At 46.5% G+C, this 24,671-nt stretch overlaps 1 protein-coding gene and 1 non-coding gene across 2 annotated transcripts in view; one reads left to right on the top strand and one right to left on the bottom strand.

The window, feature by feature from the left end:
• IRF5 (interferon regulatory factor 5) overlaps nt 1–24,671 on the bottom strand; it is a 74,308-nt gene that overhangs the window by 26,484 nt on the left and 23,153 nt on the right. The window contains exons 2-7 of the mRNA XM_073579226.1: nt 13,592–13,832; nt 12,982–13,171; nt 12,817–12,857; nt 4,704–4,737; nt 2,473–2,778; nt 951–1,340 (exon numbers count right to left, since the gene is read on the bottom strand). Coding sequence (XP_073435327.1) covers nt 951–1,340; nt 2,473–2,778; nt 4,704–4,737; nt 12,817–12,857; nt 12,982–13,171; nt 13,592–13,765 — 1,135 coding nt within the window. The 5' untranslated portion in view covers nt 13,766–13,832. The remainder of the gene's footprint in view (nt 1–950; nt 1,341–2,472; nt 2,779–4,703; nt 4,738–12,816; nt 12,858–12,981; nt 13,172–13,591; nt 13,833–24,671) is intronic.
• TRNAQ-CUG (transfer RNA glutamine (anticodon CUG)) lies at nt 2,950–3,021 on the top strand. The gene has a single exon. It is a non-coding gene; the product is annotated as a tRNA-Gln (tRNA).

The following is a 24,671-nucleotide window of genomic DNA, read 5'->3' as shown; positions in this document are numbered from 1 at the left end:
TGACCTATTCCTTTTAGGCTATGTGCACACGTAGCGGAACTCTTGCGGAAATTACCGCGAGAATTCCGGATTCCATTCTGCAAGCGTAATTAGCTTGCAGAATGCTAGTGCTTTCCAAGCGATCTGTAGCATCGCTTGGAGAACTAATTGACAGGTTGGTCACACTCAAACATAGTCTTTGACAACTTTTTACTACTGAGGCTGCCTATGCAGCATCAGTAGTAAAAGATAGGATGTAAAAAAAAATAAAAAATAAAAAAAATATATAAAAAAAAATTGTTATTTTTACCTTCTAGCGTCCCGCGCAGCCTTCCCACCTCTCTCCACGCTCCCGGTCCCAGTAATCCTTTGCGTGAATGACCGCGAGACGTCGCGTTCCCGCGAGATCACGACATCATTGCGGTCATTTTAGCAAAGGATTACTGGGACCGGGAGCGTGGAGAGAGGCGGGAAGGCTGCGCGGGATGCCGAAAGGCAAGAATAACAATATTTTTTATTTTAATTCTATTTTTTACAGGGATATGGTACCCACAGTCCCGAGGACAGTCTCCTGTCCTCCGGTCCGTGAGTACCATCTGCAAATGTTCTGCTTACTTTTCGCATGGTGTGCACAGCCACATGCGGAAAGTAAGCAGAACAATGCATTCCTATGGGTGCCGTATCGCCACGATTCCGCTAAATTAATGAGCATGCTGCGTTTTTTACCGCGAAGCGATTCCGCCACGGAAAAAACCGCAGCATTAGCCCAGCATTGCGGAATCCCATAGGAATGCATGGGATGCTTATTTTTCGCGGCAAAATCTCGCATTTAAAACCGCTGCGAAAACGCGAATAAAACGCAACGTGTGAACATAGCCTTAAGCTCACAGACAGCCCTGCTTCTTGTTATCCAAAATTTGCATTTGCCACGAACATGGTTTACAATTTCCAAACAGAAGCTTAACGCTCACCATTTAGGAAGTTCTCTAGGCTGAATACTTTGATTCTTTTTTCTCGCTCTATGGGGTTGGGTCCAGCTAAATTGTTTGCACATGGTCCAGACCAGAAGACTTTGCACTGGCACAAACGAATGGCATAAATATCCTGACCTTGCAGGGTAAGAATAAGTCCTCGGTCCATAACATCCAATAGATGGTTAGTGTAGAACTTCTGCTTTTCATTGCTGATCTCATCAGTTCCAGGGAACCGAACCTGCTCCAGAGTAGTAGGACCAAACAATTCTACTTGCTCTGGTGTTGGCTCAAGGTTACTGTAAAAAAGGCGGCAGCCATGAGGGTTACTGACAGTCATTGCTCCGGCTTGCTTCCCTCGGTATAGGAACTTTATTTCCAAGTCTGTCACTGCAACAAGAAAGTAAACGTAAAAGAGGCTTCACCTAACATTCTCAGGCTAAGACACTGCAGAGGGACATATGTAATTTCTTCCCAATTCTATTATGTGTCATATCAGCACTTCTGAGCCTGCAGCGTTCATGCCACACCAATGACATCATGCCGGGTATATGTAGTGCAGCAAACCACAGCCACAACAATGGGGGAAAAAATGGAGCAAAGGCTAGTGTGGGAGCTTTATATAAGGGGTTCTGCCTTGCGGTCTATAGCTATATCTAGGAGGTCTTCTTTGTGGTCCGCTTCCATTTTCATGTCAGGTAAAGGAGGAAATTTAAACCTTTTCATAATTCAAATACAAATAATCAGGGATCCATATTAGTATATGTCATTATAGGGTTAACACTAAACTCCAGAGTCACTCAGTTGGAACTTTTGATCACTAAAGCAAATAAGAACTGTGTCCCACCTCACTGCTTTACTAGCAAGACCCTCGGTCCAAATTATGCATCCATTATGTCTACAGTGTGAGATTGCTTGGTTCATTCAGGAATAAAGATGTCAGAAGGGGGCTTCTACAGTCCGCATTGTACAATAATAGACACACTTTGCTAAAGGAGATATGTAGCATTCAATGTGGCTAGCGAGATCGCTGATTTTGTGATGCGCCAGCGAGACCGCTGTGTGAGACGGGGATCAGCGACCGGCCCCCCCTGCCGGTTATCGCTGATCGTGCTCGATTGGCCTGGGCCATTTTTGGATCACTGGTCTCCCGCTGGCCAGCACGCATCGCTGCGTGTGGCAGCGAGAGACCAGCGATCAGCGACGCTGGACGCTGGTTTCTAATGTAATCATCGGGTATCCAGGAGTCGTGCGGCTCTTAGATACCCGATGTTTACATTAGAAACCAGCGTCGCTGGTCCTGATCGCTGGAGGGGCTGTCTTGTGACTGCTCACCAGCGATCAGCCTAGCGATGTCCCAGCGATCCCATCATGTCGGATCGTTGGTGGGATCGCTGGGACATTGTTATGTGTAACGGGGCCTTTAGTCATACATGTATTTTTTAAAAAAGAAAATATTGCAATTATTAACATTTATTGCTGAAAATATTGTTACGCGCAGTGGGTGCATGTTTCTACTCACATGGCAGCATCTGGGGACTAATAAGCAACTCGGGTATTCCTTGCTCAATGGGCGCTGACATCACCCCTTGTATAGGAAGTGCTGGATCTTGAGCTGGCTCCATATTCCTTGCAGGTACTAGTTCCGACAGAGGAAGGACTACAGGTTGTGATATCATGCCTTGGGGAGATAATTCCACGCCAGGATACCCTCCAGGGGCAGTTGGTTTTCCAACAGAATCTGTTTGGGGCAGGTTATGCTGTAATAAGTTTGCGCAGGGGCTAAAATTGGGCTCTGCCTTAGGCCAAATGTATGGCGGCAGTGGATCTGTATGATAATAAATGAAAAGTTAAAAAAAAAATTGCAGCACCAAGGAATTATTGGAATTACTTATGACTATCATCTAAGTTACAAGAAACTGCACTTTTGTATAGCTTTATGCTTCAAAGAAGATTATGCTCAATTTACTTCTTCACATACAAGCAAATCAAAATGTCTGGTTCCATGGTGTAATGGTTAGCACTCTGGACTCTGAATCCAGCGATCTGAGTTCAAGTCTCAGTGGAACCTGTAAAGTTAATTTCAATACAAGCAAATCAGTTATGACAGTAATGGCTCCTGCACATGACCACTTAAAATCGGATGAGTTTTATTCATGGTTTTGATGGTTAGCACTCGTACCTACAGTATGTTATTCGTGGAGGATTGGTGCTGCCGACACAATAGGAGGATTGTGGGGAGGATTGGTGTAGACACAGAATGCAGCGGGGAGTGGGATTTGCGCCTATACAGCAGGGGGACCTGTGAGTAGACAGTATGTTAGTATGAGGAGTAAGGGGGACCTGTAAGTACACAGTATATGGGAGCGAAGTCGATGTGTGAAGAGACAATGTGGCAATATGGGCAGTCAAGGGGACCTGTTAGGAGACAGTATGGGAGTGTGAAACATGTGAGGAAACAGAATGAGGAAATGGGTGCAGAAATTGTATGGAGGAGCCAATATGAGGAGGAAGATGTTTGACGAGACTATCGAGGGGAATAGTGTGAGGAGACATTATGGGGGGAGAAAAGTGTGAAGGGGTACAGAATAAAGACTGTGTACAGAGAAAGGGTGGCATGGGGGGCATAGTATGCAGAGGGAGGGGGGTGGTGGGAGTATGATGAAAGGGCACAGTGCTAAGAGTGTGGGGCCAAGTATGGAAAGGAGAGGGCAGTGTGGCCATAATGTACCTTAAAAGGGAAATTCTGGCGTCATTTTGTACACAGAAAACAGTGAGGGGCCATTATTTATTCAGGGGCGTAGTGTAGGTCAGAATTTTTTTTTATTCAGAATCATTATAATCACTGCTATTTTTAAGGTCACCGGGTTGAGATGTGCTGCAGAAGTCCAGAGAAGATGGAAGTCTGCAGAGATGAGATGTGGATATGAAAAGTTATCATGGCAAGATGAAGAAAATAGAATGAGTCCAATCAAGTTTTGTCACTACTGTGTTTCCTGTGTGATCTGATGATGGCTAATAATAATGGTAAGATGATATTGGGAGTTAAGGACATACTGGGAGTTTTAGGCTCACGTGATACAATTGTATATAGGGCTGACCTGACATTACAATTTATTGCTGTACTGAGCTTGGTTATCTACTGATGTACTGCTGGTGGTTCTGGTAATGTATTTCTGTACTGATGGTGGTCAGGTTGACTATATTCATGTACTGATAGTGGTTATGTTAATATATTCATGTACGGATGGTGGTTCTGGTGATGTATTTTCTGTACTGCTGGTGGGTGTGGTTATGTATTCTTGTGGTGTTGTGATGAATCTGCAGTCATTTTTTATGACGGCAGACTTTTGAATTCTCACAGTGAATGCATTGCACACTGTCAGGATTCTCTGATGCTGACAGTAAATACATGCAGTTAAGTGGTCACATGACAACTACTTAAGCCGCTTGAGCGGAGGAGGGGTGAGGGTGTCGCAAAATTGAATTCTTGCTCCAGATGCCTGAAAACCTAGGCACACCTCTGGGATGACATCCAAGTGTGGTTCAATCTTCATGGACTGACTGAATGTAGAAGGTGGAGACATGGAACCCACTTTGATCAAACTTTGATTAGCGTAAATCGAATCATTTTTCCTTAGATGGAGAAAAAACGGTTGTGTGACCCTAGCCTTATTGTGCTACAACCTCTCTAAAAGTATGCGCCAACATGCTTGTATTGCTTTACTAATCCCCAGTTGTTCCTGCACTTACCGCTTATATCCAGCATTGGGAAAATGTTGTCAATCTGAAAGTAGAGAAATGATGCATATGAGTAAAGTATGCAGCTACGACTATACATAATAATGAGGGCAGAATAATTTGCAAATTTTGAAGAAACAAGTGTGCACTAAAATACTTTCTTCTTGACCACTCCTGGAACAAATACCCTTCACAAATTAATTCTGTTTTTCTCCTTCGTCTCATTGGGGGACACAGGTACTGTGGGGTGTATGCTACTGCCACCTGGAGGCTGACACTAAGTGAACAAAAAAAGGTTAGCTCTTCCTCCGCCGCATACACCCTCACCCCAATTGCGGGCGGAATCCAGTTTTATGCTTAGTGTCCCTTGGAGGCACACACGTCTGGTTTGCTCCAGACTTTCTTTTTTTCTTTTTAACTCTTTTTCTATGAAGATGAGACAGGGGCGACGGACCCTATTGAAAGGGTCCGATCTCCCCAAACCATCAACTGGCGAGCACATGTTGAGTATCGTCTCCACATACCCTCTCCCGCACAGTGGGACATATCTGGGCCGTTTTCCCCAGACTTTTGTTTTTTTTTCCTCTCTATGAAGATAAGACAGGGGCAACGGATCCTATTGAAAGGGTCCGATTTCCCCAAACCATCAACGGGCGAGCACGTGCAAGTGTCCCTCCACGTATCCTCTCCCGTGACGTGGGACATGATGCCGGACTTAGCCCTGTCCACCCCTAGGTATTGAAACCATGGGCTGTACAGAGGCACAAGACTAGTCTGTGCGGCCCCCACTGCTCCATCAACGCTAGACGGCGGTGCTGCAAGGCGGCGGATGGTCCCTCTCCTCATCCCTGGAAGGATAACGGAGCTAGGGTGCCTGTACCACCCCCTTCCCTCTACCTGATCGGCGAGGTCGTCATGCATGGGATGGCCTGGGAGGGCCCTGCGGCAGCGTCCAGAGGGCTGGAGCCCTTAGCGTCATTCGAGGTGCAAAGGCAGGATGTGCAGCACTGAAGGACAGGCTCTTCCCCCCCCTCCGGTGGTGGGCCTGACGCCGGGTCCCGATGCCGGCTGCGCCCTCGGTATGTGGCGGCCTACCCGCTCGCCGCCATCCCTTGGCTGGCGGATGCTAAATCCAGCCCGCGGCTTCGGCCGGTGTTAGGCCGCGGGCAACGTAATTTCCGGCGGCCCGCCCTCCGTGACTTGGGCAGGCGCGGAGTAATTTGAGCCCCTGGCTTCACTCCAGGGTAGGCCGCAACCGGAAAGGACGCGTCAGCCTACCCACAAAGTATGCGCAGCGCATAGAGGAGCAGCACGCGGCAAGAGCACGTGGGGGACACAGGACCGGGGTAAGTGCGACCCTGACCCTAGAGGCCACGCTACGTATAATCAGGGGGTGCCCTCCTCCCCCCCTCACCCTCCAGCAGGACAGTATTATAGCATGGCAGACAGTATGGCCGGGAAGGAGAACACGCACATGTTCCTATATGCATCTCCTGTCGGGCCATGTTTCCGCAGGCGCAGAGCAACAAATTATGCGAAGCCTGCGACTCCGAATGCGCCCAGGAGCCCTCCCCTGCAACCAAGCCCAGTGGTCCAGATCCTCCGGAATGGGCCCTATCACTACCACAGTCTATGGCATCGCTCACAAAGGCGATCGAGTCCCTTCATGCCCCAGTTAGGGGCAAAGATAGTGGTTCGCCTGTCTGGGAGGGGTCATCCACCTCACAAGAGCCTCCGGCCTGCAGGGGGTCACTCTCACTCCAGGCAGGCGCAAAGGAAAAGAACCCATATGGCTTCTCCTGGCCCATCCGGTGCCTCGGTATCCGTGAGTTCGGCATCTCGCTATCCTTCACCAACAGTCGAGAGCGGGCAGAGTTCAGATTATGATGCAGACAAACCCCTGGACCTAGGTACACCAGGGTGTCGGGAAACAGTTGACAGCCTCATCGAAGCTGTCAATCAGACTTTGGGGATTGAGGATGACGTCTCCCTGGCCTCAGGTCATAAGGTATCCTTTAAGCGGGCTAAGCGACTGCATAGAGTATTTTGCACTCACCCAGAGTTCGAGGACATAGTGCAGCATCACAGGGAACGGCGTTTCTCGGGTCAGAAGACGCTCGAAGCAAGATATCCGTTTGCCCCGGAGCTCTGTAAGAAATGGGCGGAATCCCCAGTGGTGGATCCACCAGTGTCACGCTTAGCCTCTAAAGCCCTGTTGTCCGTACCTAGTGGTTCTTCCATTAAGGACCCCACTGATCGGCTCATAGAGAGCTTGGCTCGCTCAGTATATGAAGCATCAGGATAAGCACGCTCTCCCTCGTTCGCGGCAACATGGGTAGCCAAGGCCATGATGTCATGGTCAGAATCATTGAACAAGGCCCTGCAGGATAGGGACCTGCCTACAGAGGTATCAGAGATCGCGAGTCAGATCGCTATGGCTGGTGATTACTTAATGAATGCTTCCTTGGATGCGGCAAATTGCGCGGTACTTGCGGCCACAAACGCAATTTCCATTAGGAGGGCCCTATGGTTAAGGATGTGGCGGGCCGATTCAACTTCCAAGAAGTCCTTGACTTCCCTGCCTTATCAAGGTGGCCGCCTATTCGGGGAAAAGTTGGACCAGCTCATCTCCAATGCAACAGAGGGTCAAACCGCCGTTTCGCCAGCCTCAGGCACGGTTTCAGGCATTTCGCAACCCCGGGTGGACGGCAGCGGCCAGTTCCGCCGCTCCAGCTCGCTCCAACCAGGATAGGGATCGACAGGTCTCATATAGAACCAACCAGTTGGGCAGGATGCGTGCTCGCCAGCCCAGGTCGAGGGGAACCAGGTCCCAGATACCCTCAGCTAAATGACTCGGAGCACTTTTTAGCCGACGTCAGCAGCGTAGGCGGCCGCCTGCTCCGGTTTCGCCACATCTGGGTCACGGTAGCACGCGACTCAGTGACGGAACTGGTGTCCTCGGTGTACAAGATAGAATCGTTTTGGAGGATACCTGACAAACTTTCTTTCCCAACTTCCCAAAGTGGAGGCCTGGGCAAAGGCGTTGCTAGGAGCCGTCGAGTCACTCCAGCACAACTGAGTCATTATTCCCGTACCAGAGCACGAGAAGGCTCAGGGTTTTTATTCCAATCTGTTCGCAGTCCCCAAAAAGGACGGGACAGTCAGGCCGGTTCTGGACCTAAAGCTCCTGAACAAGTTCATCAGGATCAAACATTTCCGAATGGAATCTCTCCTTTCAGTTATATCAGCCATGGAGCAAGGGGAATACTTGGCCTCTATCGACGTCCAGGATGCCTACCTAAACGTCCCCATTTTTCCTCTGCATCAGAGGTTTCTACGTTTCGCCATCAATGGCCGACATTTCCAGTTTGTAGCACTGCCCTTTGGGCTAGCCACCGCCCCCAGAGTGTTCACAAAGGTAATGGCGGTCGTCATGGCCATCTTGCACTCTCGGGGCATAGTCGTCTTGCCATACTTAGACGACCTCTTGGTGAAGGGCCCCTCATTTCGGGCATGCGAGGAGAACGTCAGCATCACGCTGGATACCCTCTCCCGCTAAGGGTGGTTGGTCAACAGGAAAAAATCATCCCTTGTCCCAGCCCAGAGGATTTTATTTTTAGAGATGATTTTCTAAACCTCACGAGGGTTGGTAATTCTCCCTCAGGACAAGGCTCTAGTGCGCCGGCAAGGAGTCCGGAAGCTTCTACAACCAGTCCCTCACACCCTTCAGTTTGGGATGAGGGTACTAGGGAAGATGGTGGCGGCAATGGAAGCGATTCCGTTTGCCCAATTTCATCTTCGCCCCCTGCAGCACGCCCTCTTGTCATCTTGGGACAAGAACCCGTTCACGCTCGATCGTCGGTGCTCTCTGGTCAGACAGTCACTACAGTGGTGGACGATCAGTTCCTCCCTTCTTCAGGGGAAACCCTTTGCCCCAGATCAGTGGCTGGTGGTCACAACCGACGCGAGCAGTTTTTCGCCACCACACGACTCAGGGGCAATGGTCGCAAAAGGAGGCACGCCTCCCGATCAACTTTGCTGGAAATACGAGTGGTCCGGCTGGCGCTGCAACATTTTCAGCACCTTCTAGCAGGACGTCCCGTCCGGATTCAATCGGACAACGCCACGGCGGTAGCTTACGTAAATCATCAAGGGGGCACTCGTAGCAGGGCAACCATGCGCGAGGTGGGACACGTGCTTCACTGGGCCGAGAGGAACCATTCGGTAATTTCGGCGGTCCACATACCGGGCGTGGAAAATTGGGCGGCGGACTTCCCTAGCCGGCAGGGTGTCGTGTTCGGGGAATGGTCTCTGCACCCCGAGGTCTTCCAGCAGATTTGCCAACGGTGGGGAACACCGGATGTGGATCTGATGGCCTCTAGGGTGAACGCCAAGGTGTTCGTGTTCGTCGCTCGGTCTCGGGACCCGTGAGCGATCGCCATGGATGCGTTGGTTCTGCCATGTTTCGCCTTCCATACTTGTTCCCCCCGCTGCCACTACTTCCGAGGGTCATCAAGAAGATCAAAACAGAAGGAGTTCCAGTGATTCTGCTGGCCCCAGACTGGCCCCGTCGGGCATGGTACGCAGATATAGTACAGCTGCTCGCCGACGTCCCATGGCGACTGCCAGAGCGCCAAGACCTTCTGGCCCAGGGCCAGATCTTCCACCCAAACTCAGGTTGCCTGCGTTTGATGGCATGGCCGTTGAATCTTGGATTCTGACCCAGGCGGGGTTTGACTGTGAGGTGGTTGCTACAATGGTTAGTCCCCGGAAGCCTACCTTGGCGAAAATTTACAATCACACCTGGAAAGTCTTCTTTGGTTGGTGTCGAGATCGTGGTTTTTCTCCACTGACATTTTCTATCCCCAACATCTTGGCTTTTCTCCAGTCGGGCTTAGACTCAGGGTTGGCCCCGAGCTCCCTTAGGAGACAGATATCGGCCTTGTCCATCCTCTTCCAGCGGAAAATCGCTACCAATATGCAGGTGAGGACGTTCATCCAGGGAGTCTCCCACTTGGTACCTCCCTATAGAGCGCCCCTGGATGCCTGGGACCTTAACCTGGTCCTGAGTGTGCTCCAGGAAGCTCCATTCGAACCTCTTCAAGACATTTCCTTGTCGTACCTTTCCTGGAAGGTGGTATTGCTTGTAGCCATAACTTCGATTAGGCGAGTCTCGGAGTTGGCGGCCCTATCCTGCCGAGCACCGTTTCTCACCTTCTACAAGGATAAGGTGGTTCTCAGACCAACTCCCCCCTTTCTGCCGAAGGTCGTTTCCTCATTCCACATTAATGAGGATATGGTCTTGCCCTCGTTTTGTCCATCGCCAGTACACCGTGTGGAAAAGGTTCTTCACACATTGAACCTGGTGAGAGCACTCAGGAGGTACGTGTCGCGGACAGCACCCTTTCGCCAGACGGACACGCTGTTCGTGCTACCCGAGGGGCGCAGGAAGTGACTCACAGCCTCGAAATCGACCATAGCCAAGTGGATCCAGCTAACTATTCAGGAAGCCTACCACACCAAGGGTGCGCCGGTTCCAACAGGGATCAGAGCACTCTACTCTGGCAGTGGGCGCCTCTTGGGCGCTTCGGCACCAGGCTTCGGCGGAGCAGGTGTGCAAAGTATCAACCTGGTCCAGGCTGCACACGTTTACTAAACATTACAATGTCCAAACTCAGGCTTTGTCAGATGCGAGCCTGGGTAGAAGGATTCTCCAAGTAGCGGTGGTGCACCTTTAGACATGAGGTGCATGTAGCTTGGATCGGTGAGTCAACTTCCCACCCAGGGACTGCTTTAGGATGTCCCACAGTACCTATCCCCCCCAATGAGACGAAGGAGAAACATGGATTTTTGTGAGAACGCACTGTAAAATCCTTTTCTCCAAGATGCTCATTGGGGGACACAGCACCCACCATGATAGCCAATTGGCTCTTGTTTATTTAACTAATATGCATTTTTGTTGATGTTAGGGTGGTCCCTATCCAGACATATTGTTATCTGCATTAAGGCTGATTTGTTTTGTGTTCTCCTACTGCTGTTGCACTAAACTGGCTTCCGCCCGCAATCGGGGCGAATGTGTATGCGGCGGTGGAGGAGCTAACCTTTTTTGGTTCACTTAGTGTCAGCCTCCAGGTGGCAGTAGCATACACCCCACAGTACCTGTGTCCCCCAATGAGCGTCTCGGAGAAAAGGATTTTACAGTGAGTTCTCACAAAAATCCATGTTTTACAGACATTTAACCCCATAAAAGAGGAAGACGGCTCGCTCTAAAACCCTATCGGTACTCTGCGATTGTGATCGTGTAGTACCGATGGCTACCATGGCAACCTGAGGCCAAGGAATGGCCTCAAAGTGTGCTAGCTATAATGGTCTGTTAGGAAGTTAGCAACATTTTAGTGTGGGGGGGGGGAAGGTAAGTTTTCATTCCACTTTGTTAATTCATGTAAAAAACCTGAAGTTATCAAATTTCCTAAAGGCAGTTTGGAATACAATGAGGGGTGCGGTTTTGTAAATTTTATCAGATTTGGGGACTTTCCAATATACGTGCCCTTTAAAGTCACTTAAAACAATGAATGGCACCCTAAAATTAAGATTAACTTCATTGAAAAAGAAAAATTGCAGCTATACTTTGAACCCTTCTAACATCCTAACAAAATAAAAAAAAGTTTTGAAAAATGATGCTGAAGTAAACTAGGCATTTGGGAAATATTGTTTTACTTTTTTTTTTTTGCATAGTATGACCTATCTGGCTAAATGGGATAAACATTCAAATTTTGAAAATGGCTAATTTCACAAAGTTTTCAGCAAATATCAGTTATTTTCACAAATAAATGCAAAACAAATTGCCTGTAACAAAATAAATTGGGTCATGAATAAACAAAAACAAACAGGATATGTTGATACATGCCAGAGTTATTACCACAAAGTGGGCTTGGTCACTAACGGGTTAATAATGCTGAACTAGTAATATTAGAACGCTGAAACTGAGCCTCAGTGTGGCCGTCCGTCTCAGACCCTGTAGACATTCGCCGTGTCCCTTTTCTATTTTGGGGGTGTAGAGGATTCATTCTTCATCGCGGATCCGGTTCAGGTTTAATTGCTATTGTCCGTCTCTGGTATGATAGCCATTTCAGGAGGACAGCCTCCTCATATTCCTTTGCATCAGGGACAATAGTGGCAACAGTTTCACAGAGGTAGCAGGCATCATGATTTAGTCAGAGCTGTACTAATTACATTAACCCTTTTTTATTTTACTTATATAGCGCCATTAATTATACATTGCTTTACAGACATCAACATTGTCCCCATTGGGGCTCAATCTAGATTCCCCATTAGTATGTTTATGGAGTTTGGGAGGAAACTGAAGAACCCAGAGGAAACTCTCCTGAACTTATTTTTTTTCCCCCTTTGGTACTTCAGATTTTTCTTTTTCTACTACCAAGAACCGTAACTTTTTTTTTCTTTTTTGTCTAAATAGCCACATGAGGTCTTGATTTTTGTGGGACAAGTTGTAGTTCAATTTACAATAGGATGTACTATGAAAAAAAAAAAATCAAAGTAATGTGAAACTGAATTTTTTTTTTGTGCGAGTTTTGTGCTTACAGCACTTACTGTGGAGTAAAAATAACATGACAACGGTATTGTGCAGGTCAGCACGGTTACAACGGCACCAAATATATTCAGTGAAATATGGAAAAATATCAATAAATATAAAATGATTTTTTTTTAATGTTTTGTGTTTCCATTTTCTGAGAGCTATAGCTTTTTTGTTTTTATTGACCCCATTTGAGGTACATATAATGTTTTGACTGCATTTTGTTTGGATGGGTTCTGTGGCTAAAAAAAAAAAAACTTCATGTCTGACATACACAATACACAGTACATTTTGTCTTCTTTACCATACAGGTCAAATAACTTAAAATTTTGATAACTTGGACTTTTACAGATGCAGAGATCCCAAAAGTGCTTATGTTTGGATTGTAAAAAGGGGCGATTTAAAATTTTAGGCATTTATATTTCTTAAGAACTAAAAAATAAAATGTAAACTACTTTTATTCCCTCTAGGGGACATGAGCTTGCAATCCTTTGAGCATATGTACAATGTGCTGCAATAGTTTAGTCTTACCTCTTCCTCATCATCACATCCATATTCATCCACCAAGGGTTCTGCAAAAACAATATTATGCGAGTAGTTATAGAGCAGTACATAGTATGACCAATGAAAATGGAAAGCAGTAGGAATGAATGGAATACAAGTGGATGGAAATATTGAGAATGAAAAGTCTGGCACCTTCAGTTTGTCCTGGGAGATCGCAAAGCTGGTAGATCTTGAATGGTTGCATGGGAGTTTCTTTGGTGCCATCATACAGGAGCTTGAACTCTCTGCTCTTGTTCAGGGCACAGCGCAGGTTTGCCTTCCATTTTGCAGGGTCAGGCTCATCTTTTCCCTCTTGATATTTCCCAGTTTCCACAGCCCAAGCCTTTAAATAGGATAAACAGAAGCTCAACTGAAATGGATTACATACAGCCACAACTCTCTGCAATGAAAGTTTCCATACTTCCTTATTGAAGAGCTCTACGTTAATAATGATATTGGCTCACTTCACAAATCAAGTTTTCCTTTTCCTATGCACTATGGAGAAAACATTCTGTTCATTCTTTACTGCTAAGAAATATGCAATATAATGTTCTATATACATACAGCTAAAGGGCTCTTTTAATGCTTTATGTCACACACTACCTGGCATGATCAATTATAAATTCTTTTTACTCCATGATAGAGTACAAAAAACATCAAAACGTCATGTTGTTGCTAGACTAAAGAATATATATTTATACACAAAATCTGTGAAAATTGCCGTTCTATTCGGTACTTCCTCATCTTCCAGTGTCGCACCCACCTTAAATATAGTGTTTTCCTCATCTTGCGCTGGTATATGACGCGTTGCGTGACGCCAAGGGATCCTAAACAGCTTGTGATCCGGATCTTCCCAGTGTAAACCTGGGTATTTTCCACTGTCCACCTGAGCCACCAACCATGGCTTAAGACGAATACGTCGATGGTGCGGGTTCATGTCCACGTGGGCTTGTTAAAGTATCAGGATAGAAAAGGCAGTAACAGCCACATCATCGCTTGGTGTCCTGAAAGCAACAGAATACAATCTGAGCCTTCAGCCTTTCGCACTAGTCTATAAACCATGTCACCTTCAAAGAGTAGAAATTATTTAGAGTCTTGTAATTTAATGAAGTCCAAATCCAAGTTGAGAGCTCTATCTATCTTTCTAGGGATGCGTGCTTTCCTCTTCACCCTCACACAGATAAAATTATACCATTCTGGAATCCCGCAACCATTGCATGCTAATAAAAATACAACTTTCTAATCTTCCTCATCCTTACAGAACTGAAGAGAAGATAGAAATCATGGAGCAAACAATTCTTTCTATAAGAAATATCTTTAGTGGGTTTTCTTTTAACTAATACATACATTTCAGTTCTTGGATCAGCAATCATTCGATCAACTCCTAGTCATCTCACTCCCTCCTACATGTGCCATCTTGCCTGGGTTTTGGACCACCCGTGACAGAGAAAATGCCAGGCTGCTCAGGTCACCCCCACTGTCCAGACTTATAGAAACATACAGGCCATTAACACCCAGAAACTTCTGAAGAACTTGCAGTCTTCATTGGCCCCTATCTCCTCCCTCTCATGTCCTGATTCTGCATTGAAGCATTACAATGAAACACTTCAAAGTGCCCTGGATGAATTTGCACCCCCTATAAATAGAACACCACAACACAGACGGCGACAACCCTGGCACACTGTGCAAACACGTTTCCTGCAGCGGTGCTCCAGGTGCGCCGAACGTCTGTGGAGAAAATCCAATCTACACGAAGATTTCATCCATTTTAAGTTTATGCTTAGAACATACAACACTGCCCTTCACCTCTCCAAACAAACCTATTTCAACACCCTCATCACCTCACTGTCCAATAACCCAAAACGTCTCTTTGACACTTTTCATTCTCTACTCAATCCAAGAGTACAGGCCCCAACCACGGAGCTCCGAGCTGACGATCTGGCCAATTACTTCAAAGAAAAAATTGACCAGATCCGACAGGAAATTATCTCCAAATCCCCTCATACCATGCACTGTCCTCCCTCCCCCACTGCATCTAACTCACTCTCTGATTTTGAACCAGTCACAGAAGAAGTAAGCAGGGTCCTTGCATCTTCTCGCCCAACTACTTGCACCAGTGACCGATTTCCGTCACATCTCCTCCAGTCCCTTTCTCCTGCTGTCACCCCTCACCTAACTAAAATATTTAACCTCTCTCTCTCTTCTGGTATTTTTCCCTCCTCATTTAAGCATGCCATCATACATCCACTACTTAAAAAAACCATCCCTCGACCAAAACTGTGCCGCTAACTATAGACCTGTCTCTAATCTTCCCTTCATCTCTAAACTCCTGGAACGCCTGGTCCACTCCCGTCTTATCCGCTATCTCTCAGAAAACTCTGTTCTCGACCCTCTCCAATCCGGATTCCGCTCTTTACACTCCACTGAAACTGCCCTCACTAAAGTCTCTAATGATCTGCTAACAGCTAAATCAAATGGTCATTACTCCATGCTAATTCTCTTGGATCTCTCTGCAGCATTCGACACTGTGGATCATCAGCTCCTCCTCACTATGCTCCATGCCATTGGCCTCAAGGACACCGTTCTCTCCTGGTTCTCCTCCTATCTCTCCGACCGCTCCTTTACTGTTTCTTTTGCCGGTTCGTCCTACTCTCACCTTCCCCTTACTGTTGGGGTTCCTCAAGGATCGGTTCTAGGCCCCCTCCTCTTCTCCTTGTACACTGCCCCTATTGGTCAAACAATCAGTAGATTTGGTTTCCAGTACCATCTCTATGCTGATGACACCCAATTATACGCTTCTTCTCCTGACATCACGCCAGCCTTTCTATAAAACACTGACGATTGTCTAAACGCTGTGTCTAATATCATGTCCTCACTATATCTGAAACTGAACCTGTCAAAGACTGAACTCCTGGTGTTTCCTCCTGCTACTAATGTACCTATACCCGACATTGCTATTTCTGTGTGTGGTTCCACTATTACTCCCCAGCAACATGCCCGCTGTCTTGGGGTCATACTTGATTCCGAGCTTTCCTTTGCCCCCCACATTCGATCACTGGCTCGCTCTTGTCATCTGCACCTCAAAAACATTTCTAGAATTCGACCTTTTCTTACTTTTGACTCTGCAAAAACTCTTACTGTTTCTCTTATTCATTCTCGTCTCGACTATTGTAACTCTCTTCTAATCGGTCTCCCTCTTACCAAACTCTCCCCTCTCCAATCTGTCTTGAATGCTGCAGCCAGGATCATATTCCTCGCCAATCGTTACACCGATGCCTCTACCTTGTGCCAGTCATTACACTGGCTACCCATCCACTCCAGAATTCAGTATAAACTTATTACCCTCACCCACAAAGCCCTCCATGGCTCAGCACCACCCTACATCTCCTCCCTTGTTTCAGTATACCACCCTACCCGCGCCCTCCGTTCTGCTGATGACCTGAGGTTAGTATCCTCAATAGTCAGAACCTCCCACTCCCGTCTCCAAGACTTTATACGTGCGGCGCCAATTCTTTGGAATGCACTTCCCAGGTCAATACGATTAGTCCCCAATCCCCACAATTTTAAGCGTGTCCTGAAAACGCATTTATTCAGACTGGCCTATCGCCTCAACACATTAACCTAACCTATCCCTGTGTGGCAGAGCCAAAAGTTTTACCATAACCAGGTTCCCAGCATCATGTTCCCACATGCTTTATGCATCCATTAGCCCTCTGTGTCTGTACTGTTACACACTTAACATTATGGCTGGTCCATACAATCAGAGCAACTGTTACCACCCACCTTTCGTGTCTCCCTCTTTCCTCAGACTGTAAGCTTGCGAGCAGGGCCCTCACTCCTCTTGCTATTTGTTATAATCTACTGTATGTGATTATTGTTATGCTGTAATGTCTCTTGTCTGTACAAATCCCCTCTGAAATGTAAAGTGCTGCGGAATATGTCGGCGCTATAAAAATAAAATTTATTATTATTATTAAAATGCCCGCTTTTGCTATTGCACTTTACGCACTGCTTTGGGTCAGATGACGTCACATGAAGAGCCGTCTGGTGTTCAAAGGACCATAAGTGAAGCAGCCAAGGTCAGAGCGGCTGCTGTAGGATATGGCCATCTGGCATATTTGAACTATAACTTATAGAACTTACCTTAATTCTTGTAACCTTGTTTATACATATGCTCTAGTATACCTGAAATGAACTATGAAAGGGGTATGGGTAAACATTTTAGAAATCTGATCCCCCTAAAAGGAAGGTATAAAATATGCTCTCCACACCCCTAAGTGTGGATCAGAATGGATCAACATTTAGAACAAATTGTGTAGAATCACATAAGCATAATATTTTTTTCTAAGAAATTATTTAAGCTATTTGAAAAACTCTTAACTGCTCCCACTGTGACCAAGTTCCTGAATTTGGCTATCCCACTGATTATAGTGCTCATTGGAAAGAGAGCTGGTCTCTTCAGGAATTTTTTTTTATTTTTTAGTTTATTTTTTTTTTTACATGTGCCATTTATAAAATTTGTACAAATTAATCATGTCCTTCCTTAGAGGTCTCTTATCAAGACAAAATAGATTAAAATTATTTTATTCTTTTTCTATAACTTAACCCCTTTACCTCCCAAGGTGGGTTGCACCTTCATGACCAGGCCAATTTTTAGATTTTTCATCAGTGTCACTTTATAGGGTAATAACTCTGGAACGCTTCAATGGATCCCACTGAATCTGAGACGGTTTTCTCGTGACATATTGTACTTCATGTTAGTGGTAAAATATATTCGATATAACTTACCTTTTATTTGTGGGGAAAAAAAAAGGAAATTTGGAGAAAATTTGGAAAATTTAGCAATTTTCAAACTTTGAATTCTTATGCCCTTAAAATCAGAGATGTCAAACAAAAGTTAATAAATAACATTTCCCACATGTCCACTTTACACTAGCACAATTTTTGTAACAATTTTTTTTTGTTAGTAAGTTATAAGCGTTAAAAGTTAACCAGCGATTTCTCCATCAAAATGCACAAAACCAATTTACTTTTTTTTTTTTTAAGGGACCACCTCACATTTCAAGTGACTTTGAGGGGTCTATATGATGAAAAATCCCCAAAAGTAACACCATTCTAAAAACTGCACCACTCAAGGTGCTCAAAACTAGAGATGAGCGAATTTGTTTGGTTTTTGTCCCCGAATCTGATTTTGACACATTCATGCCATATTCGAACACTGTTCATGCCAAATGTATGTCTTATGATTGGTTCCGAACATATGTGGTAATTTTTACTCCCTTTGACTCTAATGACGTTTGGCTGTGTTCGACAAATATTGCAAAAATATTCGATTCCAATCGTATTCGGAACCAAATCCGAACAAATTCACTCATAGCTGTCAAAACCACATTCAAGAAGTTTATTAACCCTTCAGGTGCTTCACAGGAATTTTAGATGCAATTTTTTTTTATTTTCACAAAAGGTAAAAGGGAAAAAAATGGACTCCAAAATTTGTTGTTAAATTTCTCCTGAGCATGCCGAAAGCCCAAATGTAGAGGAAAACCACTGTTTGGGCGCGCAGCAGAGCTCAGAAGGGTAGGAGTGCCATTTGACTTTTTGAATGCAAAATTTGCTGTAACAATTAGGGGACGCCATGTCGCGTTTGAAGAGTCCCTGATGTGCGTCAACACTGGAAACCCCCCACAAGTGACCCCATTTTGAAAACTAGACCCCTCTCAAGGAACGTATTTAAATGTGTGGTGAGCACCTTGAATGCCCAGGTGCTTCACATTAGTTTATAACGCTGAGCCGTAAAAATAAAACAAAAATGTTATTTTAGCCCCAATTTTTTTTTTTCACAAGGGTAACAGGAGAAATTGTACCATGCAATTTCTCCTGAGTACGCCAATACCCCATATGTGGGGAATAGCCATATTGGAGTTCAGATTTTGCAGGACTGGTTTGAGGGAGCCATGTCACATTGGCAGTGGCGCCTCAGGGGTTCAACAACAGAAACCCCTCATATGTCAACTCATTCCCCAATTAATTCATCTAGAAGTGTAGTGATCCATATTCACACCAGATCTGCCTCTCCGAATTCTATACCACTGGGAGGTGAAGAAAGAATAAATTACATTTTTACCACTAAAATCTTGCTTTAGCTCCAAGTTTTTAATTTTTCTAAGGGCTAACAGGAATTTTTTTTTACAACAAACTGAGGTCCATTCCCCAAACCCCCCGAGTCCACCAACACCCTACATGTAAATCAGGAAATATTTTGCAGGCACAGTGCAAAGCTCATAAGGGAAGAAGCACCACACTATAGTGCAGATATTACGGTTATGGTTTGCGGGAGCCATAACCCACTGGCAGAGCCTGAGTTGCCAGAAGAGCAAAAACCACCATAAGCGACCCCCTTTCACAAACTACACCTCTCAACGAATTCATCAAGGTGTGCAGTGATCAATATTGACACGACGAGTGTGTCAGAATTTTATACCATTGAGCAGTGAAGAAAAATAACTACATTTTACTACCAAAATTTTGTTTTAGTCCCAGATTTTACATTTTTATGCATGAAATGGGTAGAAATTGCACCATAATTGTCCCACAATTTCTACTGAACGTGGCAAAGCACCATATGTGGCTGTACAGTACTGCTTAGCCATACGGAGTGACTCGGAGCGTTATTTGCCTCCTGGAGTGCAGATTTTCTTTGAATAATTTGCGGACTCCATATACAGGGCCACTAATCGCTAGAAGAGCAGAATCCCCCCCCCCTCAAGTGACCCCATTTTGGAAATTATACCCCTTTGGGAATTTATCTACAGGTGTAGCGATGATTTTGACTCAATGGGTGTTTTCAAGAAATAAGCAGCAATGAATGTTGCTGAGTGAAAATTGCAAACTGCCGTTGTAGTGACCAATACGCTGTAATGACCAGTATGTTGTAGTCACCAGTACGTTATGCCCAACTCATGCTTCTGGAAACATGCACCCGCAAGTTAAGCGGGCTTGCATCGCTTCAGAAATGTCAAAACATGTGGACGCTAAATGTAGTTTAAGTACACTGTGGGGCTCAGAGTGGAGGAGGGCATTTGGATTTGGGAGCAGAGAATTTGTTGAATTTCTTTTGAGGGGCAAGGAGTAGAGATGAGCGACTTTGCCTTTTTTCGGGTCGAGTCAAGTTTCATGAAATCTGACTTTCTAAAAAGTCAGGTCGAACGAAATCGTCCGATAATCGTGAAAAGTCGAAGGCCGACTGAAACACGAAACCCAATGCAAGTCAATGGGGAACCAAGGTCGGCAGGGAGTGGAGGACAGGAAACACACCTACAGTGCCCATTTTAATGCCAAAAACATCAATTCTTATTACTTAAGCTTGTCAACCTTAATTTACTTTATAATAATAGTTAGGCATTGAAAACTGGTGGTTATTTGGCTAAAGTTGTGGGGGGGTAGGGCTGGCTCCAGATTTTCGTGGGCCCAGGGCCAAAGAGTGTCAATGGGCTCCTTTAACACATGCCACAATTCATGATCCTCTGATACGGCAGAGAAATAGCGGTAAAGTACAATGAAAAATGCTTCACTTCTTACATCTCATGACTGATATCCATTTTAAATTCTCCAACAGCTCCAAAAACGGAAAGTATATTACTCCATACAGTATTATGGCCACCGCATAGTGCGCTATACAGAGTAATGAGGCCCATATATTTCTCCATACAGAATCATTGGTCCTATATAATGTTTGAAACAGTACATGATGAGCTCTACATAATGCTACAGTATATGTTGGTCCTCATGGATGAAGCTCCACTGTGTTATGGGCCCAAATAATGCTCCATATATAATGGGCCCCATTTCTAATGCTCCAGTGCATAATGGGCCCTGTAAATGCTGCTCCAGTGTCTGATGTCCACCTCTGGAATGCTCCAGTGTATGGTGGGCCTCATATAATTCTCCAGAGAATAGTGCTCCCCAAAAATAGCTGTCCCAACATTGAAAACAATTAAATAAGTCTCCTCATTAGGGAATCCCTGTACTAGTCTGGACTCCTCGTCGTCCCCAACTTCCATCTCACTGCACTTGGACTGTTTAGGTAGAGAGCGTACAGACGTGATGGCATCGCGCTTTCTGACCAGAATGTCACCGGCAGTGGAGCAGGGAGAGGTAAGTATTTCAACTTTGCAAGTGCTGTGATCCTGAGCAAGCAGGGGGGACCCACTCGTTGGCGACGGCACTGGCACAAGGCCCCTCATAGTACGCCTGTGTGTCTGACGGCGGGTATGCACCCCCACCGTCAGAGACACTTGATTCTACTATGAGGGACCTTGTTCCAGTGCCGTTGCCAAAGAGTGTGCCCACCCACCTGTCCAGGGCAACGGTACTCGCACGGGTGCGTGCGTCAGGTGGTGACCCCAGCCCTGTGGGGGGGAGGCAGCCCAGTTAGGTAGGTGGAAAAATTGGCATATGTTGATGTTGGACATTCAGCAGCTGCACTATTGGAGAAGTCCGCGGAAGAGGAGGACAAAAGCAAGCCATTTTTCTGGCAACCTACGTGTCAGCAGCGGAGGGTGGGACAAAATCCTTTGAAACCCATGCATGGTTCATTTTAATGAAGGCTAGATCATCAACATTTTGGGTCGACAGATGGGTCCTTTTTTCTGTCAGGATTGATCCAGCAGCACTGAAGACTCGTTCAGATAACACACTAGCAGCAGGGCAAGCGAGCTCCTGTAAGGCATATTGTGCCAATCAGGCCAGGTGTCAAGTTTACTGGCCCAATAGTCAAAGGGGAATGACCGGTGAGGGAGAACATCGATATGGGAGAAGTAGTTTGTTACCATAGTTGACAACTGCTGTCTCCTGTCACTTTCGATCGATGCAGTATTACCAGTCGTGTGAGCGGTACTTGAAAAATCAGTCCACAACATGGTCATGTAACCTGTGTCCAATGCAACTTCGGCTGTGTGCACCACGAACACCTTTTCCATGTAGCCCCCTACGGCTCGTTGGAAAAACATCACCGCCGCTGTGTGCTGGGAATGCCTCAAACAAACGGTTTACCAGAGTTGCTTGTTTGTTTGCCAATATTAGCTCTAGGTTCTCCTGTGGCATTAAGTTGTGTAATTTGCCTTTGTAGCATGAATCGAGGATGCTGGCCAGCCAGTAGTCGTCACCCCTCATCATTTTGGCAATGCGGGGGTCCCTTTTTAGGATCTGCAAGGCATAATCAGATATGTGGGGCAATGTTCCAGGTGTCAATGATGCACTGCGAGTGCTGGGTGGAGGAGCACTTTATGGCAAATCCACATCCCTCCAGTCACGCACAAACCCTGTACCTGACCTTGCCACGCCAACATTTTTTCTTGCCCTGAGAAGCATCATCCTCCCCAAAATCATCATCCCCATCATCCTCCTCCACCTCCTCGAGACTTCCCTGAGCAGACAATGGCTGACTGTCATCAAGGCTTCCCTCCTCCTCTTCCTCCTCGGCTGCAGACGCCTGCTCCTTAATATGCGTCAAAGTTTGCATGAGCAGACGCATAAGTGGGATGCTCTTGCATATGATGGCGTCGTCTGCGCTTACCAGCCGTGTGCATTCCTCAAAACACTGAAGAACTTTACAGAGGTCTTTCAGCTTCGACCACAGCACACCAGACAACTCCATGTCTGCCTGCAAACTGCCTGCCCGTGTATCCTCCCACAAATGAATTACAACCTGCCTCTGTTCGCACAGCCTCTGAACCATGTGCAGGGTGGAGTTCCACCTTGTTGCAACGTCGATAATTAGGCGGTGCTTGGGAAGGTGGAGCAATCGCTGCAGCTTCTGCATACGACTGGAGTGTACGGGCGACCGGCGGATGTGCGAGCACAGTCTTCGCACCTTATGGAGCAGGGGTGTTAACTCCGGATAATTATTGCGGAAGCACTGCACCGCACCACCAGGTTCAAGGTGTGAGCCAGGCAAGGTATGTGTGTGAGTTTTGAAAGGGCTATGGCTGTCACAAAATTCCAGCTGTTATCACTAACTACCTTGCCTGCCTCAAGGTAGACTTCCCAGCCATGACTCAGTTTGTCGCTGAAAGTAGTCAGTCAGTACCTCCGCAGTGTGTCTGTTGTCGCCCAAACACATCATCTTCAACACAGCCTGCTGACGCTTACCACTAGCTGTTCGATAGTGGGACACCTTGTGTGCAACACTGGCAGCTGCGGATGGAGTGCTCGTGCGACTGCGCTCTGTGAACGAGCTTTCGCTTCTGGAAGAGGAGGGTTGAACGCCTACAGCCAATTGTTTCCTATACCGTGGGCTAGGCAGCACTGTCCCACCGCCGCTGTCCCCTGTGGATCCTGCATCCACCACATTAACCCAGTGCACAGTGATGGACACGTAACGGCCCTGGCCATGCATCTGTTGTGAGGTGCACCTTTCCACTCACTGATTGCTTGAGTGCATGGACAATGCGGTCTTTCACATGCACGTGGAGGGCTGGGATGGCTTTGCGAGAAAAGAAGTGGCAACTGGGTAGGTCATAGCGTGGTACTGCGTAGGCCATGAGCTCGCAGAAAGCTTTGCTTTCAACCAACCGGTAGGGCATCATCTCTAACGAGATTAGTTTGGCAATGTGGGCGTTCAAAGCCAGTGTACGTGGATGAGAGGATGAGTACTTTCTTGTCCTACTCAGTCTCTGGTAGGGTGAGCTGGACTTGAGAGCTGCATATGGTGGAACTAGCGGTGGACATGGCGGACTGAGAGAGGGTTGGTGATGGTGGTGTTGCTAATGGCCTAGATTCAGTCTTTCGTAGCAATAACATTGTGATTCCATGACTGCTTTGCCCTTGCGACGACACCTCGACATTTGCTGCTGGTGGTGTGCTAACCGGTGGGCTTACAGTGGGGGAAGCGATGTAGCGTTGCTGACTACCTTCATTCGGAGCAGGTGCACATGTGGTACGTGAGGTTTGGTAGTCCGTCCACGCTTGCAAGTGCATGGTGGTTAAATGTCTAAGCATGCAACTGGTATTCAAATTTCTCATGATTTTTCCCTCGGCTAAAGGTCTTTGCGCACTTCTTACAGATAACCTTGGCCTGATCATTAGAATTTTGTTCAAAAAAGTGCCACACTGCACTCTTCCTACTATGGAAGACATTTTGAGACCTTGCACGCTGTGCTAATTTGATCGTCTCGCCAAGCTGTCCTGCAACCCTTTTGGTTTTTGTAACACGTTTTTGGACTGCTACGGTCCTGCCAGATAATAGCTGTGGCGATGTCGTTGCCTGCTGCGGATCCTCCTCCTCCTCTTCCCCCCCCATTGGATGCCAATCTGGGTCAACAACTGGGTCATCCATCACCTCCTCTTCAATTTCATGTGCACCTTCCTCTGTGTCACCGTGTAAGGTGGTATAGTATGCGGGAAGGGGCACCTGAGTTTCATCAGGGTCTGATTCTACCTCAGTACACTGCGAGGACAATGTAGTGCTCTGAGTGAATGTACCAGCAGAAAAATCTAGCAGTGGCTGTGCATCAGTGCACTTCATGTCAGATTCATCTTGGACTGGGGAATTCACGATTTGACTTGCTAACCCAGGCATGGTATGTGAAAAGAGTTCCATGGAGTAATCAGTAGTGTGGCCTGCCACATCCTTCACTTTTGGTTTGGGTGAAGGACACAAGGAAAGGTGTTGTTCCTGACCAGGAGCCTCCAATGACGACTCAGTGCTTTTATTTTTTTGAAACTTCAGGAGAGGAGGCGAGAGAGCTGGAGGCTGTGTCAGCAATGTAAGCCAAAACTTGTTCCTGAAGCTCCGGCTTTAAAAGTGGTTTACCTACTCCCAGAAAAGAGAGCCTTCGAGGCCT

Source organism: Dendrobates tinctorius, unplaced genomic scaffold (genome assembly GCF_039654945.1).
Source record: "Dendrobates tinctorius isolate UK_male_01 unplaced genomic scaffold, ASM3965494v1 ptg000062l, whole genome shotgun sequence".
In the NCBI taxonomy this organism is placed as follows: domain Eukaryota; kingdom Metazoa; phylum Chordata; class Amphibia; order Anura; family Dendrobatidae; genus Dendrobates; species Dendrobates tinctorius.
The sequence above is the reverse complement of the archived record's forward strand: the minus strand, read 5'-3'. Positions and strand labels throughout refer to the sequence as shown.